Here is a 26,995-nt window from a genome sequence, read left to right as displayed (position 1 = left end):
GCGGAGGGCGTGGCTCATCACATAAAGGTGTATAACATCTCAAGGGTTTCACCCATCACCACGCAACTTTGTAGGCATATGACCACACATAATCTGAGGGGGTCCCTCCATTATTGACCCCATCAAACAAAATGGGGGCGCTAGAGAGCTAATTTCTTATCTAGGCCTAACCGCCATATGGATTTTTACTAAACTTGGTAGATATGTAGAACAGGACGCCTCAAGGTGACTGGAGAAATTTAACTCTAATTGGCAACTGGGTGGCGCTATAACAACAGAAAAATGCTTCAAAATGGCTAAAATGCGACCGATTGCTGTGGCTCCCCCTGTGGACCAATGTTGTTGTTTTTTTCAAATTTTTGGTATGACTAAGTCATGGTATGGTATGCTGTACATAATCACGGAAACTGTATAGACTAGTTGATATGTTTGTAGTTTGCTATGGCAACAAAATTATTAGCACATTTTAGCAACAGTAACAAGCTAAGACACTGTTAATAAGGAAGTACTTGTTTGAGGACACTGGGACTTTATTATTGTTGACTATTTTTAGGTTTTTTATACTTATCAGGTCCTACTGATCCCAAATAACTAGGAGAAATTAAAGATGCAAACAGTTTGTAGTTTGTAGAGGGGGCGGGGCTTCTCCTCTCTTTGGTTCCTCCTTTTCGCCAGGAGTGATCCTCCTGTCATGTCTCCTCCTATCTTTGGTCGAGTCAGCTGGTTGGACTGGAGCTCTGATGGGCGTTTCGTGTCGTGTTTACATTTTTTCATCGTCCTCTCACCATTTAGCCACCTACAGGCAGCTGACCGCGGGGACAACACGACACTGCAGCCGGGAAGCGAATGAGCATCATGGGGAGGCGTTAACGACAGAATCCGCCTGTCCCGGTTCACGGTGACGGTGCTGTTTCTCTCTCGGTGCGTCAGTCCGTTCATTTGTCTTTGAAGCAGCTCCGTCTGGATCCGTGAGGCATCTGCTGGTCGAGACATGAGCGGAAGACTCGGGGACCTCAGTCCTAAACAGGCTGAGGCGCTGGAGCAGGTGAGTGCTGCTATAATAACATTATTAATAATTGTGCTGTATATTGAAGAGGCCTGTCACTATACCATAATTCTCCTTCTTGGTGTCTCTGCACCTGTTGCAAAAAATCAATATAAGGTTTATTGCCCAGTAGGTTTTCACTCACAAGGAATTTGCTGCATATAATTAACATATTAAGGGGAAATAAAAGTCAAAAGCTGCAAAAGTCAAGAACATAAACTAGAAAAATATTTTAAAAAATGCTATTGAATTTGTACAATGGAGCTTTTAGAGAGAGCTGAAAAGTTTTGTGCAGGATGCAACAATATTGATTATATAAGCTCTGGTACCTCTTTCTAATAAACTACCCTTTATAAAGAGCTTATAAGCTGTAATTATATACTTATAAATGTTAACTAATCATTTAATAATGCTTTATAGATCAGTTATAAGTTTTTACTGAGAACAACTTTTGGTTTCTAATAACTGTTGACTTTCACAGGACTGCTACTAATAATTATTTTCATTATCTTCTTGAGTAAGCGATGAATTACTGTGTAAAATCTCAGAAAACAGCGAACAATGGCCTTTAAAATTCCCCACAGCCCAGGAAAATCTATTCCTGTAGCTCATTTAGTCCCATTCAAAATGACTAAAACTGTTAATTGATTGTCAAAGTAATTGCAGATTAATATTTAGCTGATAGGGTAATCAACTACTTGCGTAAACGCTGCAGCTTTAAACTGTCACCTCCTCTTTTTAATGGCCTGTAACTGATCTGTAAAACCTTGGTACATTATTTATTTATTTATTTATGTTTGGACAATTACTAAAGCCTTTAGTTACACCTTCAGTGTAGGATGCCTTCTCAAAGCAAGGGCGTAATTTTCACTTAAATAAGGAGGGAAAAAAGGATTTAAAAAATGATTAACCGATAACCAGAATTGCTGTTACTTTTCTGTTTATTAGCTAATTAATGAAACAATTAAGTGTTTAAACTCTAACTGTTAGTCTAATAAATAAGATGCCACAATTACTATCAATCAAAACTAAGGCAGCAAATGACAGTGCTCCTTTTTGATGACTTTAACTCTATTTCTGTTATAATCTCTTTGAGGGGCGTTGGTGGCTTAGTGGATAGAGCAGGCGGCCCATATACAAGGCTGTCAGCAGTCTCAGCAATGAAACCAACATTTTTGAGTGGTGTCAAACTCATTTTAGTTCAGGGGCCACGTACAGCCCAGTTTGATCTCAAGTGGGCCGGACCAGTGAAACCATCACATCATAAGCTATAAATAAAAACTCCTTCAATTTATTAAGTGTAAATTAGTTAATTCAGAAAACATCCATTTACAAACCAGATGATGAACAGCCTGCAATATCCTCAGAAAAATTATCGGTCGACTACTCACTTTCATTACATGTGCACTTTTTTCATAATTTTCCTTTAAAGCAGAAGCAGTTGAAGAAGCAGGTCAAGTCATCCCCTGCCTTACAAACCATTTACAGTCTGGAGTTTTGTCAGTGCCTCAGCAGCAGGGTCCCACCTACACTGTTTTAAGATAGAAGTCTGATACAGATTCTTTTGTACTGAAGCTGCTGGTTGACAATATCTCGGACAATGTTCAGTATCTTTAAAATCTGACCACAAAAAGTATTTATAGTTATTTTAGAGAACTGAGAGCATGATATTTTCTGAGAAGGTAATCAAACCGTTAAAATCTCATACCACTGCAACCCTAAGTGGAAGGTAACTATATTTACAAGTACTGTAGTAGAACTTTAAGTAACTTGTACTTTACATGAGAATTTCCACTCTTTGCTACTTCTTTCCCACGATGTTTCGGAAGCAGATGTCGTACTTTTTTACGGCTACATTTTATTTGTTATCTTTAATCCCAAGGTACACTGCAGATTCAGATAACTACCACAAAATATAATTCGCAAATGTACCGTCAAACTTCAATTGTTAATTAATAGCATTTTAAATGAGGTATCTACTCACTGTTTAAACTGCTCCTGAAATCTGAAACTTCTCTGCCTTCAGGTGCATTAATATTAGGTGTGCAAAGTCATCTAGAGGGCTGGATTGGAACCTTTGATGGGCCATACATACAGGGCACTTTTTATTTAGGCCATTGTTGTATTAGGGGGATCCACCATGTGATATTATCATGATACATGAGTCACGATATGACTCATGATTATAGTGATGTTAAATATGTTGCAATGTATGTCCCCTGAAGAAAACTTTGAAAACTTATAACTTATACTCTTATTAGATAAATCTGATGTTGACAGTCTGTTCATTTCACTTCAGTTTCTTTTTCCAGCAGCTAATGCAGTGGACATTAGCTTCTGTAGTCGATACTTAGCACTGTGTGACGATATGATACTGCCAGACAAATATCACACCACTATGCTGTATCGATTTTTCCCCCACCCCCATTTTATATTACGTATCAGCCGTCACAGTGAAGTCATCGGCTGCAAACTCTTTATAAAGGCTGTCCTATGTCTGTACTTTATAGTGCCTGTGTTTATTGGTCACTTCCACACCAATGTTTTCACATGATTCATATGTTATAAATAGTCAGATTTACTGTGATTCATCATAAAACTAAAGTTATCTGAACTTGAGAGGAAATCTGTTAGCTGTGCATCTACATGGCCAAAGCTGTGTGGACGCACCTGCTCATAGTATTGTAACCATAATTACGGCACACATTATATTTTTGGGTTAATTATTACTTAAGTTACTGTGTCATTTATTAATGGGTACATTATTTATATTTAAGTAGTAACAGATTCAGCATTATTGAGTTACTGGTAAATTATTATGTCATTGTCATTATAGTACTTCGTGTATTGTTTCATATGTATTTTCATGTGTGGTGTTTAAGCGGAGTCATTGTGCTCCCTTGGTTATGAACTAATTGGTTCCTACCTGCCCTTGTTTTATGGGGACAGGTATGAGTGATAAACAAGAGAGAGTGCCTCGTGCTAAACAGTGAAGAGAAGTTGCTGCACCCCAAATTGGGATGTGTTAGTACTGATAATGATACATATAATTTAGACAACAGTGCGCTGCCAACTTTGTGGCAACAGTTTGGGAACTTTCCTGTTTCAACATGACAATGCACCCGTGCACTTCACTGTACCTGACATGTCTGCACAGATTCCTGACCTCAGCCCCATCCAACACCTCTGGGATGAATTTAAATGTTGACTGAGACTCAGACTTTGTTGCACAACATCTTATTAATGTTCTTGTGTCTGACTGGGAGCAAATCCCTGCAGCCAGGTTCCTAAATGTTGAGAAAAACCTAAAACCAGAAGAGCAAAGGCAGATTAGTGCTCGTGGTTTCACAGTTCTTTGAGTCTTTTCCTCAGCAACCATAACAAGAATATATTGGTTGCAGCTTGTCAATTTTGAATATTTGCAGGTTTTCTGCGTCTTATATTATAGCAAACTAAATATCTTTGAGTGTTTGACTGTTGGTCCGACAAAACGAGCAATGTAATTATGAAAACTGGGGCCAAACCAAACAGTGTACCAAGAAAAAAACTTTTCCCGTTTATTTTGCAGGTCTAATGCTCAAGTGTCCTCACACAGGTGTCCACATACTTTAGGCCATGTAGTGAAACCTAAGTGGGTTTGTTTTCTACCCATGCAACACATTTTTACAGGCATCCATTGTTAAACATTACATTAATTAGTCACAAGTTTGAGCAGCGTTAGGAAATAAAACCTGCTAATCTGAGATCAGTGAGAAGCTTTAAACAAAGGAAAGTGCTGCATTTGTTTAACCTATAGGTTCAAAACTATGTCTGTAAGGACTAAAATTTCCCTCAAAGTCTCTTCTTGCATCAAATCCTCTTTTGGTTCATCAACAAAATGTGTCAATCACACGTCTCTTCTTCTGTCCTTCCTCTGTCAACAGTTTCGAGAGAGGATACAAGACATTCTTCCTCAACTTCCTGCACAGCATGACCACTTCCTGTTACGTTGGCTCAGGGGTGAGTTGAAAAATCGTGAGGCACCTGCTGCCTTTACCCTGACCACAGCTTGAACTTGCACAAACAGCAAAACCTCTCCCATGATGATCCCTCTGCTTTAGTATAAAATGTGTGATGACCTGCTGTTAAATATTTCCATGCATTTGCAGGAAAAATCTGTCATTGGTGTTTTAATTGTGCAAAAAGCAGAAGCTGCAGTGGTTTATTACACGAGAGGACGTGGTGCAACATATATAAACACTCTTGTTTGCAGGGCTTGAGAAATGGACTCACATGGTTTTCACGCCTGAACACGATGCTCAAACCACAAGTGAAACAACGCGCCTGGTCTGTGACTGGTTACTCAGCAGCAGATAAACTAAATCAGGAAGACACAAGGTTTTTTTTTTAACTTCCCACATAAGATGTGACTGATTCCCCAATTCTGATTTTCCTCGGGTGAGCTGAGGAGAGGTTATCATAGGTCATAAAAAGCACTGAACTAAGTTTACGTCTTAAATTTAATTTCAGAAAGTACCTCCTCTATTTGACCGTGGTCTGTCAGGAGCTATTTACCCAAAAACTAAAAGTGGTATTGTAGTGAGACATCAGACCATCTGCAAACACTATCACTACTACTTGGTACAGTAACTGGGAAGCTCATGGTGTCATCATTTAATTAATCCATCTCTAATTTTTCCACTAATCATCTGGGTCCATGTTGTAATAATTTGATTAATCATATCAAAGGAAAATTATTGGTATAAACTGCAGAGAAGTTCTGAAAAAAATGTGATATGGTAAGAAATACATCTTGGCCTCATCATCCCTACTAATAGGTAGTATCAACAGTCAAAAAGCTACTGAATGGTTTTCTATGTGGGATGAAAAAGGTCCTAAAGTCTTAAACTGAACCTGGTGAATGCTGCAGAAGCCCTGATGAGTTTACGGGTTCAGACTCTGGAGGAAATGTGAAGCGAGTGATTAAAGGAGGCCTTGTTGTGATTAGTTCTGCAGCAGAGGTCTAGCACTCTGTGTCTCAGGCTAATCCACGGCTAATCGCATTAAAGGTGCACTACGATGGAAGACAGCCCGTCTGCCAGGAGACACTCAGCTGTCGTGTTCCTGTTGCTCTTCTGGGTTCAAGCTCCCTGAACGTTGCCTCCAAACTTGTTTCGTAAGAAGAGTTCAGGGGCAGTAAAGGCGCATTGTTCTCTCTAATGAAGCCGAACTAAATGATCATGGCAGCGGTGAAGTTCAGCATCACAGCTCCAAACACAGACAATGAGGTGTTTGTTTGGCCAATGTACGCTCTGAATGGTTCAAGTTATTTTCCTTTCAACGTGAATGTAAAGATGATTTCCATTCAAGCTGTTTGAGGACAGCTCAGTGCAATCCACTGATTTGAAACAAAAGCTAGTGAATAAAATGACAGTGAGCGCTAAGGAACTTGACCTTGACCTTGTAATTAAGACTCGAGGAAATGATGGTTTATTGGAACGACCTCTAGCTCACCTAGTAGAGTGTGCATCCCATTTAAGCTGAGGCCTTTGCAATGGCAAAGGCTCAATTTTGACCTGCGGCCCTCTGCTGCATGTCATTCCCCCTCTCTCTCCCACCTTTGCCGTATCTCTTAAGCTGTACGATCAGTTACATCATCACAAGCTTGTGTGTGTCTGCTACTTGCCATCTAAAGTTTGTACTTGGTCAAAAAAATCTGGCTTTTGATCAATGTCTGAGCCCCATTTTACACATTTTGCCACCCTGTTATATCTCCATGTGCAACACATAAAGGCAGCATAGCGTCATCTCACTAAGGGTGCTTTCAGACTTAGAGTTGTCTTGCTTTGGTCTGAATCAGTGACTAATTTTGTTACAAAGTTGTATAATTGTCTAGAGTTGGTTCGTGTTCTCACGGCAGCATTTACAAGAGGACCAGATCAAATGCTTTGCGCAAGAAAGCTGCTCTTGATTGGTCAGAATTTCCATGTGGGAAAATCCAGGAAGTAAAACGAACGTTGAAGAAGAGTACGCTTGCAAGATAAATGTGACACTTTCTAATGTCACAATGGAGGGACAACTACGCAGGTTGATTTTAGCGCTGCTCATCGTGGACTATATTGCTGTCATTGTTCATTTTAGTCAAACCATACAGTTTGAAAACGAGGCGCGGCTCCAACTAGAAAACAATGTTTTGATGCATTGGATGTGCTGAATGTGCATATTAAGGCAGTACAGGAGGAGGTGCACATTAATAATCCTCCAGGACTGTAACATGCTCATGTTTAACCCAAACAATGTGTCATGTGACTGCAGTTGCTTCACATCCAGGTCGGAACACCACAAATGAACCGCCAGACCGAGACCACCTCTTCAAGAAGTTGATTGAACTGAACCAAACAGGGCAGGTGTGAAAGCACTCAAAGCTTAACACAGTACCACAACTAGAAACAAAAACATATGATTGGTTGACGCTTCGCCGAGTCATTGGAACGCTGAAAAAGTTTAGTCCAGCTCAACTTTGATTCGTAGCTCCCCGTCAACAGCGACAAGTGTTGGGTGTCAGTTTGTAGCTTCATGTCACCAGCTCTCACTGAAAATAACTAGTAGCCTTTTGCTTTTCTTTGTGTGAACAGCATAAACACTAGCTGCTAGCTTGGTTAGCATCTATGGCTGTATGGCATGGATGTATAAAGAGACCCGATACAGCTTTGGAGGCAGGCTTCTGTTCATGCCTATGAAAGTTGATCAGTGGCACATGAAGCCAAAATAGTTCAACTGCTGCGTATAAATCACCCAGATGATCAGCACTGCTTCCGCAACATTGGGTCCATTAAGCAAGCGCAATTCTGACAGTGAAACAAGTCACTTCAAGGAGGTTGTTCTGCTCAACTGGCATCACTTGACAGACTTGGAAATTGTAGTTTGGCCACAGGTAAAATTGGCTTTAAAGCCTGGCGCACTTCCTCGGGGCCTGGTGTTACAGTCTATGGTTAACTGTGATCATTTTCACTAGCAAAAAGGGATTAAAACTATAAAACAAAATGCACTTACTGGAAAAACTGAACATCCCACTCTTTGGAGGGTCTTTTAGTACAACCAAACCAAACTTGTAGTACAACTTTTTAGGCGACTAAAACGTTACCTTTCATGACCTAAAAATACACTGAAAAATCAACAGCTACGGCTACGTCTATCATTTGGGAATGTGGGATTATGTCATGGTTTTGTTTGCTCAAGAGGCCAATCAAGGAACTGCAGTTTTTTGGAACTAATGCACTGGCTTTTTCCAGCCCTGGAGGTTGCTGCTTGGCCAAATTCAAAACTAAGTTAGGCCTGGTTCAAAATTAGATTAGAATTCACCAGTTTATGTGCAGCAAAGCAAAGCTACTTGATGGATCTGAGCCCAGCTGCACTTGAGGCCTCTTGAGTTGTCTGTCCATCACTTCTTGTGTACTCAATGTTTTTTGTTTGTGAAAATATGGCTTCCTAAACAGCAAAACTAAAAGGTTTCAAGAACTGATTTTGAGGTGAAGTAGCAGCTTGCCATAGAGAAAAGCATATCCAAAATGAAGTTTTAAAACTATCTCGGGTCATGATCTAAGGTAAACTGGGCGTAGCTCTATTCATTCATTCTTTGTAAAGGTTTCATGTTTCTCATGATATTGTGAGTGAAGTGATTTATATCACAAAGCCTAACTGTGTGATGGATCCAGTTTTACCCTGTTTCTGTCATATGATAGACATGAGTCTTGTACTCGAGGCCAATGACCCTTCTCATTTCCTTAGTGGAACCAATTAAACAAATGTCCTCTAAGTCTACCCTCAGATGAGTTTCACTCCATACAGTATTTATCTCTGACATGCTTCACCATGAGATAAAGGGCCTTAAGAGATAAAGGGCGAGTCAGGTAAATGACACCAATTCAGGCTGTGACTGGTTTTAAACTGGCATATCAGTTTCACTGGATTATGTCAGGACACTTTGGTTTACATTTTGTCCTGTGAAACTGATTTTGCAAGCAGCAGCTTTTTATGAGAACCACTGAAGTCTGGTTTTAGTCACAAGACAGTTGTTTTGAAACATCATGGTCACATGTATTCATTCAGACATTTTGATTACTAAAAATATTGTGACTCTTTCCTTCTTCCTTTGACTTTAGCTTGTGTTCTCTTCACATGTAGCCGTTGTAGCATCTTTAGCTACCTGTGCAGCATAAAAGATATGTATATTTTTGCTGTCAACTGCCAAAAAATGATGCCTTCACCATATCAGTCACGTAACATGAGATAATGTCTCGCTTATGTGTTATCTAAATCCGTCTAAACGGTTGAAACCGAGGGCCATGAGTGTGATGATTCAAAAGACCACAACATGGTCACAAAGTGCACTGTTGCTGCATATTTTATTAAACCTGCACCAGTGGTGTGGGAGATAAAGATGGTATCATTACAGTAAATCTTATCAGATAATATCCTGACTGAGTTCGTCCTCATATCGGCTACATTATGCAACTCTATCACAGTTTAAAGGGATGGATCAGATCTTTTGAAGTGGGGTTTGATGAGGTACTTCTCCATAGATAATGTAATACCTGCAGTAGATGTTACTCGACACGCCCCCAGTTTGGAGACGCAAAAAGAGCACCACCACATAAGTCTAACAATGCGCTGCTATGGAAAGAGGCAGCAGCAATATCAGTTTAAGTGTACACTATAACTAGAATATTTAAGCAGCTGCAATCAGACAGTGGTTAAGTTACTATAAAGCATTCAACCAGACTCCATTGAGAAAAACAGTAATTTAACACAACAGAACATGGGAGCTGCAGGTCTGCCGCTGCCTCGATCAGTTAATCTATTGCATTATTGTGTGACTCTGACACTCAAAAGGGTTAGTTTGGATTAACCAAAGTCACACAATAACACAAACAAAGTAACTGATGGAGGCAGCGGTAACCCAGCCACTCCTGTGCTCAGTGAGCTAAAATGACTGTTTTTGTCAATGGAGTCTGATGGCTTTGACGAGAGCATAGATGGGGAACTGAGGCCGCCGGACAGGGCTGTCTGTGGCAAGGTAAAGCAGTGACAACATTCAAAATATAGCATAGGGCTGGGTGATACGGAGAAAATCAAATATCACAATATTTTTGACCAAATATCTCCGACATGACTTTTTTTTTTTTGATAAATAATCACCAGTTATGTGGATATAATGTAGGTTCAAAAATTAAATCACTTCACTGTATTGCAGTCTTTAAAACCAGGAAAAGACAACACTTAGAGTATAACGATATCCAAAATCTAAGTCCATATCTAGTTTCATATCACGATATGGATATAATATCAATATATTGCCCAGCTCTAATATAGCGTACACTTAAATTGTTAGGGTGTTTTTTTTCTGTTGGACTTTATATACATATATATATATACGTACGTGTGTGTGTGTGTGTGTGTGTGTGTAATTTTTTTTAAATGAATAAATAAAAAAATAACAAGGGGAAAGAGGATAAAAGAGATGTAGATCTGAATTGTGACTTACTCAGTTTCTGCTAGCAACTGAGCATCCGATTCCTCCACAAAGTCTAAAAAGGTCCTCCATGTTGAGTAGAATTTAGATATCGTTCCTCTCATAGTGTATCTAATTTTTTATAATTTCCAAGACTGCATGACCTCTCTTATCCAACGTGCAAAAGCAGGGGGTGAAGCCTCCTTCCATTTGAACAGTATCAGTCTCCTAGCTAGTAAAGTGGTGTAGGCCCTGTTGGACTTTTTTGGTGGTTAAAATTTGTTTTGTCCACAGCAGTACATTTCTTGGCTGCCCTGGCATTATCCCAGCCTGCTTCTCCAAAGTGGGGGCATGCTGACTGACATCTACTGTATCTTATACACTGACTATGGATAAGTACCTCATGCAGCCCCAAGATCCAAACTATCCCTTTAAGGTAGTGTTATGTCAGACCATCAAATATCTGCATTTGCATATAACCTTACAAAGAAATGTCTGTTCCACTCCTGAGAAATAATTACACATAACCTCATTATACAATTGAATACACTTCTATGTTATAAGCAGCAGGAGACGCACCCATCCATCCAGTGTGTATATAATTAGTTTTTAGACCTTATAAATCACTGTTATTATCCACCATTAAGATGATCTGATCAGAGCATAACAGTTATTATGAACTTAAAATAACACACAGCCTGGTCATCTGCCAGAGTCCGCTCTGTGCTTTTGTAATATTAAGTCACTATGCCCTAGTTAAGGTGCCAGACTGCAGCATTAGGTGCAGAATAATCCACTGCAGGAGTACGTTGTAAGTCTCACTTCAATACCACTGTTGTGCCTTTCCACCAGACTGTCAGCCACAGAGCTAATCACCTTAGATAGAGTATTAAGACAGTGAACTGTGTGTCTGCTGTGTTCTGGATCAGTCATACTGACACAGTGGTTTTCATACATTAGAGAAGAAGACATCTTTTGGATGTTATACAAGTTTATTCCCAGAGGGTACTGATGACAATTATACAATTTAAGAGATTCTTTTGTTTTGATTCTTGGTAGGTTTTTTAGCATTTCCTAAAAATTTGTTCCACTGTGTCATGTGTGGATGGAGAAGGCACCATGGAGGATTAAAAGAGACTTTTACACAAGTCTTGTATAATTGTTGGCATGCTGTTCACATTTTCATGCAGCGAGGCATCACCTCTATACATGAGCGGCGGCACTATCCACTAAGCTACCGACGCCCAGATTCTGTTCATTTTAAAGCTGATATCGGCTGATACAGATGACGTGCTGATATTATCGTGCATCCCTACTTTAATATAATGTTTTGACGCTATTTCAATCAGACAGCTTACATTTAAATGTTCAGTTCAACAGCAGAAAATAGTTAGAGTTTGGCGTCTAGACTCTAGCCTCATCACTCCCCACAGATATGTTTACATGAGATATTGGGAAGTGATGATTAAATATTTTATTAAAATATCCTATTTTATTAAATAGTCCGCCAAATTGGGAGGGTGTGTTTTGTAGATGACATGCAGAGTGATCTATGTGTGTGTGTATGAATCAGTGCAGCTCGAATTGACTACCTGAAGTAGCTCACGGGCGTCGCTCCATTTGTCAAAAAAAAGGTGATCTTGTTTGAAAAAAAGATGCCTCAACTAATGCTTCAACAGGTAAAACAATGAGACAGGAACTGGCGGCATCATTAGTTGCTGCACTTTATTAAATGCTACAGTTGTAACTGTAACAGTGTGCTCCAGACCTTGCCCTTCCAAATCTTGCTTATATTTGTTGTTGTTTCAAAAGTTTAATCTTTTAAGAAGATTAACGCTTTCACAACTTCACAGACTGAATGATTGACACATTTAGCCCTTTTAAGGAGTTCAAATATGATCACCAGGGCCGCTCATGAGAGATTAAATGGGGAACGCTTTGGGGTAGGGGGAGGGGACATGGAGAGACCCTGTGTCCTCATGTGAGGACATTGCATTTTGGGTTTGCTTGACCTCGTACGTCATTCTGCTTAACTTGGACCTCTCGTCCTCGTTCGTGAACACTTTTCTGTGCCATCTAGTGGTAGTAAGAGTACAATACACTAATCCATGTAAAAACAAGATGGCAGCCATCTCTGCCAAGTCAGTCTGCAGCCGACCCTGACACAAAAGTGGACAAGGTCCAAAACCTGATCACATCTAATGGTGGAAACATGTTTATTTATGGTTAATAATGTTTGTAGTTTGATATGGCAACAAATTTGACTAATTTTAGCATTGGTAACAAGATAAGACGCTGTTAGTTAGAAAGTACTCGTTGGTAGACATTGGTAATTTTTCGTCAGCTGGGACTTTATTATTGTCTCATTTGAGGATATTGGGACTTAATTTATTATCATTGACAATGTTAAGTTTTTTTTATACTTATCAGGTCCTACTAATCTCAAATAGCTAGGAAAAATTGAAAACGCATACGAAACAAATGTTCGGGTCTCAGGAGGATAATCATGCTGATTTGAAACATCAGCAATGATGACCAGTTGTTTTTTTTAAACCATCTTCATAACCACCTTCATAATGAAAACCCCCTCTCTTGAAATTAATGAGTCCATTTTTTTGTAAGCTACACAACTGTTGCAAGAAAATGAAAAAACAAAAAAAAAACCAACACACTGGAACTTTTCAGGGGCTCAGCCATTTCTGTGTGTGGCCCTGGTTATCACATACGTTGTCACTTCTTTACAGAATGTGTTTGCAGGATGTGATTAACTATCATTATGATTTGGTTCAGTTTTTATTTTAGTTTGTACACTTTGTCCTTTCTTGTACAGTACAGGCCAAAAGTTTGGACACACCTTCTCATTCAATGCGTTTTCTTTATTTTCATGACTATTTACATTGTAGATTCTCACTGAAGGCATCAAAACTATGAATGAACACGTGGAGTTATGTACTTAACAAAAAAAGGTGAAATAACTGAAAACATGTTTTATATTCTAGTTTCTTCAAAATAGCCACCCTTTGCTCTGATTACTGCTTTGCACACTCTTGGCATTCTCTCCATGAGCTTCAAGAGGTAGTCACCTGAAATGGTTTCCACTTCACAGGTGTGCCTTATCAGGGTTAATTAGTGGAATTTCTTGCTTTATCAATGGGGTTGGGACCATCAGTTGTGTTGTGCAGAAGTCAGGTTAATACACAGCCGACAGCCCTATTGGACAACTGTTAAAATTCATATTATGGCAAGAACCAATCAGCTAACTAAAGAAAAACGAGTGGCCATCATTACTTTAAGAAATGAAGGTCAGTCAGTCCGGAAAATTGCAAAAACTTTAAATGTGTCCCCAAGTGGAGTCGCAAAAACCATCAAGCCCTACAACGAAACTGGCACACATGAGGACCGACCCAGGAAAGGAAGACCAAGAGTCACCTCTGCTTCTGAGGATAAGTTCATCCGAGTCACCAGCCTCAGAAATGGCAAGTTAACAGCAGCTCAGATCAGAGACCAGATGAATGCCACACAGAGTTCTAGCAGCAGACCCATCTCTAGAACAACTGTTAAGAGGAGACTGCGCCAATCAGGCCTTCATGGTCAAATAGCTGCTAGGAAACCACTGCTAAGGAGAGGCAACAAGCAGAAGAGATTTGTTTGGGCCAAGAAACACAAGGAATGGACATTAGACCAGTGGAAATCTGTGCTTTGGTCTGATGAGTCCAAATTTGAGATCTTTGGTTCCAACCGCCGTGTCTTTGTGAGACGCAGAAAAGGTGAACGGATGGATTCCACATGCCTGGTTCCCACTGTGAAGCATAGAGGAGGAGGTGTGATGGTGTGGGGGTGTTTTGCTGGTGACACTGTTGGGGATTTATTCAAAATTGAAGGCACACTGAACCAGCATGGCTACCACAGCATCCTGCAGCGACATGCCATCCCATCCGTTTTGCGTTTAGTTGGACGATCATTTATTTTTCAACAGGACAATGACCCCAAACACACCTCCAGGCTGTGTAAGGGCTATTTGACCAAGAAGGAGAGTGATGGAGTGCTGCGGCAGATGACCTGGCCTCCACAGTCACCGGACCTGAACCCAATCGAGATGGTTTGGGGTGAGCTGGACCGCAGAGTGAAGGCAAAGGGGCCAACAAGTGCTAAACACCTCTGGGAACTCCTTCAAGACTGTTGGAAAACCATTTCAGGTGACTACCTCTTGAAGCTCATGGAGAGAATGCCAAGAGTGTGCAAAGCAGTAATCAGAGCAAAGGGTGGCTATTTTGAAGAAACTAGAATATAAAACATGTTTTCAGTTATTTCACCTTTTTTTGTTAAGTACATAACTCCACATGTGTTCATTCATAGTTTGGATGCCTTCAGTGAGAATCTACAATGTAAATAGTCATGAAAATAAAGAAAACGCATTGAATGAGAAGGTGTGTCCAAACTTTTGGCCTGTACTGTATATCTTATTCCTCGTCTTTTACCCCCCCTCCCTTTTCCTCCCTCTGTAAAGCACTTATAGCACAATATGTCGGGTGGAATTTCACTCTAATTGTCCCTCTCTGCATTGTGGTTGAAGAACATTTATGGATAATGGATGTCTGTTTTATTTTCACTTTCCTTTCTCTTTCAGCCAGAAACTTCAATGTGCAGAAGTCAGAGGCCATGCTGCGAAAGGTAACATGTTCAGCCTCTCTGTTCAAGTCATGTATTGAACTGAAAGCAGAGCTATATCCTCCAGGCCCTCTCTTTCGGTGACTAATTTGTGTTGTGTGTGAAAGTGCAGTTAGCACCAGCACAGCCTGTTTATCAGATCAGGGGCAGCTGCAGATTAGAGAGGAGCAGTGTGGTTACGGCTCGCTGTGGGGAAACTGAGTCATCACAGCTGCCTGAGGAGATAAGATATAGATAAAAAGGATTATATGAATACTTAAAGTGATGGAGTAAGATTTACAGCCACCTAACTTAAAACTGCATTAACAGATTTGTGTCCACTAGGGGTCAAAAGAAGTCCACCACAAACTGGCTGATACAGAGCTCTGACATACTGTCGTCTTACAAAGATGTTATCGTTAGCTGCCTACCTCCACAAATCAGCACACACAGAGCATCAGAAAGATTTTCAGTTAAATAAATGGCTATTAAGTTTCTATCGTTGAGTGAGGTAACACAGTGGAGACTGAGTCTGTAGCCCAGTGATGAAAGCCCTTGCATTAGCGAGTTAGGAACTGGGTGGGTATAGACGGAGCTAACGCTAACAAAGTCATTTTTTAAATCACTTGCATGTTAAGTGGTGTACTGTTATTTTTACAGTCTCTGCTAGCATTGCAAGTAAACAGTCACTATTAACTCTGCTTTATACATGTGCTGGCTGGGCTTTACATGGTATGACTCGGTATGACTCGGCACGGCAGCCCAGCAGGTAACAAGACTACTCACTTGAAGGTGTGTCTTTAACAGATGACGCACTTGTGTTGAGTCGATGACATTTAAAAGCAGCACCCTCTTCACCGCTGTTTACCATTGCACAGTGCAACGGTTGTTGGTAGCATGTCAATTATCACATTTCAAGCTGCTGTTGCGTCTTTGTTTGCCACATACTGTGTATTGCGTGAGTTGGGTTGAGCCCAGTTCAGACCAAAGATTCACAACGAGATGAGTTGAAACAGGCAACTACTTCCAATGCGCCGTTCTGCAACGTTCTAAAAACCTGCCAGTTCACACCAATGCAACTAGATGAGATGGTGTATCATCTCTATGCAACAAATCTCTGTACCTCAGTTCTGATTTGCAGCTTTTCAGGCTTATTTTGTGGCTGCTGAGCACCTGCCGCAGCCAGCGAACACGCCATCTGCAGTCATTTCGATTTGACCAGCTGACTTCACTACAAACCGATTGGCTGTAGAAGCAGGTGACGGGCTTTATGTTCTAAAACCAGCTGCCAGTGATTTGACCAGCTGAGATGCATGTGACACAATCAACCGGCTTGAGTTGAGCTCAGACCGGCCACTTTATGACTTTTCTCTGCAACGTTCTAAACATTTTTGTCTTGTTGCGACTCTTTGGTTTGAATTAGGCTTTAGACACTGAACATCACTGAATCGTACCGGAATGTTGACCAAGTCCATCTGACGTCACTGCAACCTGCTCTGAGACAGTTTGGCACACATTGACCCAAATCCTGAGATGGTTGATCTCAGTAGCAACTCAGCACAATTTGGCATATTTAAATTGGTAATGGAAATGCAAATCACCGCAGCATGGTTGGAGTTGGCATGGCCAAAAGTGCCAATGGAAAATCCCTATATTGCCAAACAAAGAGATACCAAATAGACAGTGTTTGGATCTTTGGGAAATGAGATCTAAAAATGCATCTACAAATATCGCTTATGGCAGCGGGTGTCACCAAAGAGAACGAAACACAGAGTCATCCAGGTCATGGTAATCCTAAGTGCTAAGTTCTCAGCACTGAAGAAGCCTCTTGGATGATCGGTGAATCATCTTCAAGAAACTCAAAAAAATCCATTTGCCTACTATATAGCACTTAAGATCTTCAAGACTGTAACTTTAAAGTCATGTTTCTGTCCACCTGATGAAACTAAGCTCAATTTCCAATCTCTTTTTAACTCTTGTTGGCTCTCCACCAACTCCTGAGAAAAATATCTGGGTCTCAAGTCAATGTTAATGTGAAACTAGTCCATACCCATTGAGTACAGCATATCATACCATGACTTAGTCATACCAAAAATTAGAAAAAACAACAACATTGGTCCACAGGGGGAGACACAGCAATCTGTCGCATTTTAGCCATTTTTAAGCATTTTTCTGTTGTTATAGCGCCACCCAGTTGCCAATTAGAGTTAAATTTCTCCAGTCACCTTGAGGCGTCCTGTTCTACGTATCTACCAAGTTTAGTAAAAATCCATATGGCGGTTAGGCCTAGATAAGAAATGAGCTCTCTAGCGCCCCCATTTTGTTTGATGGGGTCAATAATGGAGGGGTCCCCTCAGATTATGTGTGGTCATATGCCTACAAAGTTGCGTGGTGATGGGTGAAACCCTTGAGATGTTATACACCTTTATGTGATGAGCCACGCCCTCCGCAATATTCATTGCCTTATAGAAGCTCAGTTTTAGTAAGTTTTCCAACTTTTGCCAAGAGGGAACTTTAGATATTGGTCCCTAGATTATGTTCACCCAGTTTCATGCAGATCGCTCAAACTTCCTAGGAACAGATCGATTTTAAATTGTTGTTTTTTTTTTTTTTTTTTAATTCAAAATGGCGGAAAATCTCTATAACCGGAAACTATGTTTTCTTGAGGATAATGTGTTCCTCATGAGGAGAGGCATCTCTGTGCAAAGTTGCATGCCTCTACGACATACGGGGCATGAGATATGCCCATTCAAAGTTTGCAATTTCAATCAGTTGCTATAGCGCCCCCCTTTGGCCAATTGATGTAATACTGCTTCATTGGCATCCTCCCATGACCCTCTACCACTGTGCCAAATTTCACATGGATTGACCAAGTCAGTGAGGAGAAAAACGTGGAACAGACACACAGACAGAGTTTTCGTCATTATATAGTAAGATATATTGATTATTAGCTCTTAAAAGGGGCTTTCAGGTGACATTAACTGTACTGGAGGTTCTCAGGGTTAGTCAGGTTTAACCACCCTTAACAGTGATTCCTTTACATTTGTTTCTTGATTTAAAACAACAATATGTCATGCATTGAAAGGGCTTGTATCTGTGTTTACGTTCAAATATTGGCATATACTGCATGTAAGATAAACTGAACAGTCACACTGTCAAGGAAATGCCTCTCAGCACATCGGAATAGAGATTAAAAAACAAGATGGTTACTGTGTAACTGTAGCTTTAATCTTTGAACAAACCTTATCAAACTCACACTCCCATCTGACCTTCACCCACGCCACAGCCACATTGTTCTGGTTTCTTCATGATATCTGACACCAGTAGTTTAAATTATCTGTTAGTTTCTAAATGTATCGACCAGGCAGTTAACAAACAACAAAACAATCAAAATGAGCCACTTTGCCAATTTAAAACATCTTTTTTGCCTTTATTGTGTGTTTGAGTTTTGTAGCTATGTGTTGGCATACATGTGCTAACTGTAGTGTGAACACAGCACGGTACATAACTGATCCCCTTCATGCTGATGGGGCAGGTTTTACATCACCTTCTGTCTGAAACCACTAAGCCACTTAAATCACCACATTGTACCAGGGCGGATCCGCCACTGTACAAACTACCAGGGAAGTAAACTAGAATGATCACTTCACGGTTGTACGCCTCCGCGACCACCCAAGTTGCACTTACAGTTTACATCCATGTCTGTGAAAACATGGATGCTCCACACACATCTTTGCCCCAGAAGATCTATACAGTCAGCACAGTTACAAGGTGGGCACCAAAGATTAGTGTCACCAATCAGGCACAGAAGGGAAGACATCTGGTCAGAGTTCAGATGTTGAGTAATGGCCAGAAATGTCAGAACATTATATTACAGTAATGTTGACCTTTGACCTTTTGGATATAAAATGTCATCACTTTATCCTATTTGTGTAAAATTTTGTCAGACTTAGCATAAGAATTCTTATGTTATGACCAAAAAGATGTTTTGTGAGGTCACAGTGACCTTTGACCACCAAATTCTAATCATTTCATCCTTAAGTCCAAGTGAACCCAAAAAACCCACCATCCATCCATTTCATCCACTAATCCGGACGGTCACAGGGACAACAGGCCAAGCAAAGGAAATGAAGGACTTATAGCGACTTTGTTTAAAACGACGCAGTCGGACTATGTTTACGAGCACAAGAGTTCAGCGAGCCACCGAAGGACCGCCCTGCGGATTTACTATTGGTTCTGCAACGTAGGAAGTTTTTTTAAACTCTGAAATTGTATCCGCCCATTTAAACACAAAATCAGGGAGAAAGACATCAGTCTTTAGTTAAGCAAAGCGTCTAAAGACTGACTTGTGAGTCTAAACGGGAGGCGCCCAGGAGGATCCTAATCAGATGCCTGAACCATCTCAGCTGAACACTTTTGACGCAAAGGAGCAGAGGCTCTACTCCGAGCTCCCTTTGGATGTCGGTGCTTCTTGTCCTATCTCTAAGGCTGAGCCCAGCCACTGCCTTGAACTATTCTTGAGATATCGCAATCACAACAATGAGACAGACGAGAGCAGAGTGATCTTCATCTTCCACCCATGACCACAAAAATCTTATCAGTTCATCGTTGAGTTCAATTGGACGAAATTTGAAGAAATTCCCTCAAGGAGTTCCTGAGATACTGCATTCACGAGAATGGGACGGATGAATGGACGACCCAAAAACATAATTCATCCAGCCACGGATATTGCCAGTGCAAAGGCATAAAAAAAACAAGTTTTAATTTACTCTCTGTATATATACTGTTCTGTATATACTACTTATAGTTTTACTGAACTTAACACACACCCCTCTTTTCTTTCAGCATTTGGAGTTTAGGAAACAGATGAAAGTAGACACAATACTCAGCGACTGGCGTCCACCAGAGGTAAAACTCCCCCAAACATTATAAACCACAACCTTCTGTAGGTTCAGCGTATTTCAGAGTAATTTTAGGAAAGATTCTCTTCAAATAAATACATCAAATATTCCAGTATGTGACTGACAAAACCATTTAAATTGACTGTTGCTTGCAGGTGATAGAAAAGTATCTGTCAGGAGGGATGTGTGGTCACGACCGCGAGGGCAGTCCCATCTGGTATGACGTCATCGGACCTGTAGATCCTAAAGGCCTCTTCCTGTCTGCCTCTAAACAAGACTTCATCAAGTCCAAGATCAGAGACTGTGAGATGCTGCAGAAGGACTGTGACCTCCAATCGCAGAGGGTAAGAGACCACAGAACAGAGATCCAGTGCGCCTGTTCACACGTTCAGAGCTCAAAGCTCTAAAAGCAACAATCAACAAAAAATGCCTCATAAAATTAGCATTAGATTCTTACATTCATTTGGCAGAAACTTTGATCAAATGCGACTTATATTTGGGGTTAAGTGTGTTTCTCGAGTTCACTTTGAGCCAAGAACGAACCACCAGCCCTGCATGTAACGGGCACCCTGTTCTTTACCACCTGAACTACAGTCGCTTTTGTTTTTATATTGTACAGGTAATTTTACAATGAATTTCATAAAATAAACGTTCCTGTCTTTTTTGTCACCAGCTTGGGAGGAACATAGAGTCAATCACCATGATCTACGACGTAGAAGGTTTGGGCCTGAAGCACTTATGGAAGCCTGCGATAGAAACATATGGAGAGGTACAGAGACACACACATACAGAATAGACAGACCTCCCAAAACAAATACATGAGGCTAGGTTGGTTAAACACTTCCAAATACAGTATATGTTTCTCTGTGTCACCAGATCCTCCAAATGTTTGAAGACAACTACCCAGAAGGCCTAAAAAGGCTGTTTGTCATTAAAGGTAAATCTGTCCTTTCATGAATGAGTCGGAGTACTTTAAACTGTGCTTCTGCGTTTGTATTCTCTGTCATCATATCTGGCTTTTGAAGAGCTAGAGTTTCGATTATTGCTGGTTAACACTAGGTTCACACTTTTGACTTTTGTCTCCTGCAGCACCCAAACTCTTTCCTGTGGCCTACAACCTCGTCAAGCACTTCCTGAGCGAGAACACAAGACAAAAGATCCACGTCCTTGGGGGTGAGACACCACACATCATACTGCATCTTATTTTAGAGACTATTTCACCCCATTCAGAAACACTTTTACCTCTGTCCTTCCTGATGAAATGACTGCTGTTACCTCTACAGCTAACTGGCAGGAGGTGTTACTGAAGTACATTGATGCAGAGGAGCTGCCAGCGATATACGGGGGGAAACTGACAGATCCTGATGGAGATCCTCGCTGTCGGACCAGGGTGAGTCAGTGAGTCAGCAAGGCAAACTGTACACCCTTGGGTGCTGGTTGTTTTGGCATTAAGGTGGGCTGATGATGAGTTGGAAGAGACAAGTATCTGATGCAGATGCTGCTTAATTATTCTGAGATCCTTTGAGATGTTCTCAGACACTTTACAGTGTTTTCACATGTAGTTCTTACAAACAAACCAACGTCAGTCCTCTTAAAGTGGATCAAAGGACAAGGGAGTTCACACTGTCAGTTGACTGGAAAGAGGACTGTGCTTTGGTCCTCATAACACCTGCTAACATTAGGCTTTTTAATGTAATGGGAAAAGTTATGATTGGCATTCACACTCAAGTCTGCAGTAGTCACGTGTATTTATCAGCTCTGGCTCTGATCGGCATTCTTGGAAACACAGCACCTGGTTGAACGCGCTAATTTTAGCCCCTTTACCGGCGAGATGCAGTGACACGCCACCACAAAATACCATCTGTCTCCACCCGAGCAACACTCAAACATCAATCCAAATGAGTCTGCATCGAGCTTGAAAGAGGGACTGAATGAGTAAGAGATGTATAAGAAGAAGTAACCACAGGCCTCCATGCTGCTCCCTACTATTTACTAACCTGTTTTCCAGCCTGTCTGTGATGTTGAATGTAAGGCACCAAAAATACAAAAACAACACACACACAAAAAGGGATACATGCCTGCTGCAAAGCTGTGTACACGGCTCTAATCTACTGACAATGGGAAAATAGTCCAATTTTTAGCATATTTAAAAAAAAAAAAAAAACGCGTACAAACTAATTTTGGTGGAAAAGGGGCATTAGGGTGTTTTCACACTTGGTCCCTTCAGCCCCCCATTCAAGTGTGAAAACACCCTAATGCCCCTTTCACACAGAGATTGTGCGGAAGAGCTGCTACCAAGTCCCTCCTTTATGCCGCCTTTGCATTTTCACACAGAACCGAACAATGGCAGCATAACGCAGCTCCAGTATGTGATTTTATACAGTATATTGGCATCCAAGAAACCTTTCCTTTCCTTCCTTGCCGGCACCCCAGAAGCAAACAAGACTTGACATGTAACACAACTAGGGCTGCAACGATTAGTCGACTAATCAATGACTTATCAACTATTAAATAATCGGTGATTATTCTAGTAGTCGACTAATCGGTTTGAGTCATTTTTCATAGAAAAGTACTATAAAAGTACCCAAAATACTCTTATTGCAGCTTCTTACTTTCAAATATTGGCAGCTTTACTCACTCTCCCATGACGGTGAACTAAAATCCTTTGGCGTGAGTACGGAACAAGACATTAGATGATGTAATTTTGGGGTTTGGGAGAGACAGACCGACATTTTTCAACATTTTAACACATTTTTTCGATAAAATGATTAGTCGACTAATCGAAGAAATAATCGACACATTAGTCAACAATGAAAATAATCGTTGGTTGCAGCCCTAAACACAACAGCGTTGGCCTCTAGTGTGACATAACATTCACGTTGGTAGTGCGCTGTTATATGTCACACAAGCACAATACAATAAGACTATAACATGGCTGTAACAATCATTTACAATTTCTGTTATGTGTCAGCTGATCTCGTCCTCTGCTCGGAGGGCAAGGAGTGCCCAGACTTCATTGTAAAACCAATTTGTGGACATTTTTGGCAGCTGTTTTTCCTTCATGAGTTAGCTGCTAACTGCTGCAAGCGGCTTTTTAAATCTACCACAGTAGGTCGCACACATAACACATCATCAAAACATCACACCTTTTTACACAGACGTGCGGCACTGTTCTACCCACGCTGCTGGCTTTAGAGTGAGACAACTCAGTGTGCAACATTTCCTTTTTGAACAGGCAGTGTAAACGGGGCTTAAGATTTATCGTAAGTGGCCTAAAAGGACATGTTTTTTTCAAGCAGGATATTAACACAGGCCTGTTAAATAAACAGTAATCTGCCACTAGAGGTTGAATATAATATTCAGTATTATATTACGTAATGTTTGAACTCTGTCAGTTTTGCAAAGCCTGTTATCAGTGGTTTTATAATCTCCAGTTGTTATCGACCCTTTGAATAACTTTTCAGTATGTGAGAATGATGTCAGCGACGGAAGTAAATATTTAAAGTCCTGAAATTCCTCTGCATAGACACTGAAATTCTGTTTTTGTTTAACGTGACTGAAAGGAACTGAAAGGAAGCACAGGCGGTCTGCTCTCAACAGTTTCTCCCTAAAAGTTTTTTTATCCTAAAATTACTTCAAGTAACAGCAAAAACGAGCACCAAAGTAATAATGTCGGTATAAGGAAAGGAATGTTTAGGGGCGCCCAGTAGCTCAGTGGGTAAAGTGGGCGTCCCATGTCCCATGCTGCAGCGGCCACAGGGTTAATTCCAGCCTGCAGCCCTTTGCTCCATGTCATCCCCTCTGTCTCGCCCACTTTCACACATAAATATATACAAGTGAAGGGAAAAAGCCAAAAAATAATCTTGAAAAAAAGAGAAAGAAATGTTTACCAAATCACTGTTCATTTCTTTAAGTGTATATTATATAATATTTATCATGATATGGCAAATTTAAGCAAATAAAATGTTGTGCTGTTTTGAAAAATATGAGGCATATTTTCCACAGCTATTGTCAGACAGAAGCACCAACGGTCCTGCAACAGATACAAGTCTCATTCCAACAACAGCTCATCAGCCCTCCTGTAAATGAAACAGGCAACAGTGCACCAGCTTTGGAGTAGTTAGGAGTCGTGCCCTGTGGTTTTTCTTTCTCTGGTTTGCATCCTGTGCTCAGGTAGTTTGGCAGCTTACAGCTTTGCTTTGGCGAGAGACCGTCTGGCTAATATGCATGAGGCGTTGATGCCTTGTGGGTTTACATTTGACTTGCAAACTATGTTTTATGTGAGTCCCCACCCCCACCAGTTTTACCAGTTTGTCACGGCCAAATAGAAAATATCTAAATGCATCTGAGGCACTCTGACTGTAGTTAAACATCCTTAATACATTAATACATGGATGAACAAACGTGTTTCGACTAGAGTCTTCATCAGGGTGTCACCCTGCTCCATTTTTGAACTGCCTGGCTGTACCATGGACTTTTACACTGAATGAGCTAGCCAGTCATTGCTTTTTATCTTTGTGACTTTTTGCCCCATCCTCAAAGAGCACATAATCTTTTACAACTAACTACACAGTGCTTACACCCTGTGCAGCACTCCCTTATTTTCCTCATACAAACAGATGATTTGCCTGAACAAGAATAATGCAACATCATGTTTTAGGCTACAAACTGAACACAGTGAATGAGATGTTAAAGCTGCCAATAGCACTGGCTGTGGCGAGGATCCTGTTACACATGAGTGAGCCGTGTGATCACAGCAGGTCAGTGACAATACGAGGACTATTCTGGACCAGCAGAGTGAATCAATACAGCTGCACACATGCTGAATACAGTTTCTCTCTGCCAGTATGAAAAGGAAGTGATGTAAAAAGGATGCAATTTGTCAGTCGCCTGGTTTCATTGAGCAGATGGTTTGCTGTGTGAATGACAGACATTTTTCCACAGACAATCCACAGGAAATTGCAGATGAGAAGTTAATTACATAAACTAATCAAGAACAAACTCCCACTTCATCCCCGCTGCATCCCTGCCTCGCTGCGTAGAAACAGCAAACAGCCTCAGTGCAAGAGATGTAGTCAAACCTGGCGGTGTAGCAGCGAGCAGCAGCTTGAGTAGTCGCACTTTTAGATAAAACTCTAGATGAGAAAACTGACCGTGTATTTGTTTCTGTAGATAAATAATTGGGCCCAGGAGACATGAGGAACAGGAAGAGAGAAATTCATTACGGCTACAGTCAAGATTCAAGGAAATTGAGATGCTCAGCCTCAAAGTGGTTTCTTTTTTCTACGGTTTTATAGTTTAGCTACCTGTGTGTCCTTGACATTGTACTGTATTACTTTGGTTAGGTTGTAGGAACTGGGTTATGTCATTAAAGGGATAGGCCGATATTTTGGGAAATATTCTTATTCTTGCTGAGAATTAAACAAAAAGAAGAGCTCGATACCTCTCTCTTGTTTGCACAGTAAATATGAAGCTAGAATCAGGAGACAACAAGATTAACTTAGCACAAAGGCTGGAAGCAGGGGAAACAGCTAGCCTGGAAGTAACTCCAGGAGGTCACTGTGTCCAACCAAGAAATAATCCAAGACACGATTCCCACAATTAAACATTTTAACACCTTGGTTTGTTGGATTTTGTAGGACAGAGCTAGGCTGTAGCTAACTGTTTACCCTTGTTTCCAGTCTTAATGCAAACAATGTTGAATTATTCTTTTAAGTGTTAGGCATCATTGATGAACTTGAGGAAATGCACTTATACCGAACAGTTTGTTTGGAAATTGTACGTAAAGATAATGTTTAGTTGAGTTCAAAGAACCATTGATACACTCTTTGTCAGTGCTTTTAAGGCCTCATTATAAAGCAAACATTTTCTGAGCTGATAATGTCGTAGGAGGATCCTGTCTGTTTCACACTGACGTGATCTGTGCAGCAGGAAAGATGACTATCGACATAAAATCACTGTGATCTCGTTGCTTTTACAAACTCTTGAGCCTTATGCATCTTGTATGTGAGGTTGTTCTTGCACTCTTCTTCCTTCAGCTTCATCAAATCTGCACAATTTATGTAAAGAAACAAAGATGAGGAGGTGCCTGATGAGTCTTTGCTCTCTAACGGACGATAGGACAATGTGTGTTTTTGTTCTTTCTGCATCTTTTCTTTTTGTCGGTGACACTTTCCCAACAATGGTTCTGTTACAATTCACATTTTTGCAAGACTTTTAGAGAAGTGGTTTCACATGAGTTTGACTTCCCTTACAGCAGTTGCTCACATGCAAGACAGGTCTGAAACATTTCTCTGAGCTGTGTGTGTCATCTGTAACGTATAATGTTGATGATCACCTGCTGGATTTAACTGACACCCTGGATTAAACTCATCCCACTCAGAAAATCACTGCCCTCTGTTGGTGGGTTTGCTGTAGTGCATCATATAGTACTGACAAACCACAGAAGTGAATTGTTTGATATTCATTTTATTCATGTGAATAAAGTGAAAATTGGAAAGGGGAGAACCTTGCTCTCTTTTTTTATGTGCAAAAGATGTAAAATTACAAGCACTCAGACACAAATCACAGTAAGTGATGGCTTTCTCTTTTTCCTCATTTCTCCTTCACCCAGACTTTCAACATTACATGTATTAACTTTTAAGTGCCCATATCCTAACTCATGCATGATCTCGGCTGCAGATAAACCACGTTGGCCCTGTTCCCCCCTCCTACTACGTGCGGGACCATGTGAAGGTGGACTATGAGCAGTGTATGACCGTCAGCAGAGGTTCCACCCAACAGCTGGACTATGAGATCCTGTTTCCGGGCTGCGTTCTCAGGTCAGCTGGTGCTACGTGTTTTCTCACTGTGGCAGCAATGGAGTCAGATGTTACTTAAGTCATTTTAGAGCTGAGAAAATTGTATTGGTTT

At 40.7% G+C, this 26,995-nt stretch overlaps 2 protein-coding genes across 2 annotated transcripts in view; one reads left to right on the top strand and one right to left on the bottom strand.

Moving 5' to 3' along the window:
* Positions 1-26,995, bottom strand: part of rnf215 (ring finger protein 215) — a 54,555-nt gene that overhangs the window by 21,919 nt on the left and 5,641 nt on the right. The window lies entirely within an intron of this gene.
* Positions 719-26,995, top strand: part of LOC117252049 (SEC14-like protein 2) — a 30,814-nt gene continuing 4,537 nt past the window's right edge. Inside the window, exons 1-10 of the mRNA XM_033618710.2 lie at positions 719-1,045; positions 4,969-5,044; positions 15,163-15,206; positions 20,028-20,090; positions 20,239-20,427; positions 20,757-20,852; positions 20,960-21,020; positions 21,173-21,256; positions 21,367-21,473; positions 26,765-26,904. Of these exons, the coding sequence (XP_033474601.1) occupies positions 992-1,045; positions 4,969-5,044; positions 15,163-15,206; positions 20,028-20,090; positions 20,239-20,427; positions 20,757-20,852; positions 20,960-21,020; positions 21,173-21,256; positions 21,367-21,473; positions 26,765-26,904 (914 nt within the window). The 5' untranslated portion in view covers positions 719-991. The remainder of the gene's footprint in view (positions 1,046-4,968; positions 5,045-15,162; positions 15,207-20,027; positions 20,091-20,238; positions 20,428-20,756; positions 20,853-20,959; positions 21,021-21,172; positions 21,257-21,366; positions 21,474-26,764; positions 26,905-26,995) is intronic.

The sequence above is a fragment of the Epinephelus lanceolatus genome, chromosome 9 (assembly GCF_041903045.1).
Source record: "Epinephelus lanceolatus isolate andai-2023 chromosome 9, ASM4190304v1, whole genome shotgun sequence".
In the NCBI taxonomy this organism is placed as follows: Eukaryota; Metazoa; Chordata; class Actinopteri; order Perciformes; family Serranidae; genus Epinephelus; species Epinephelus lanceolatus.
Note: the sequence above shows the minus strand (reverse complement) of the source record. Positions and strands in the feature narration are given on the sequence as shown.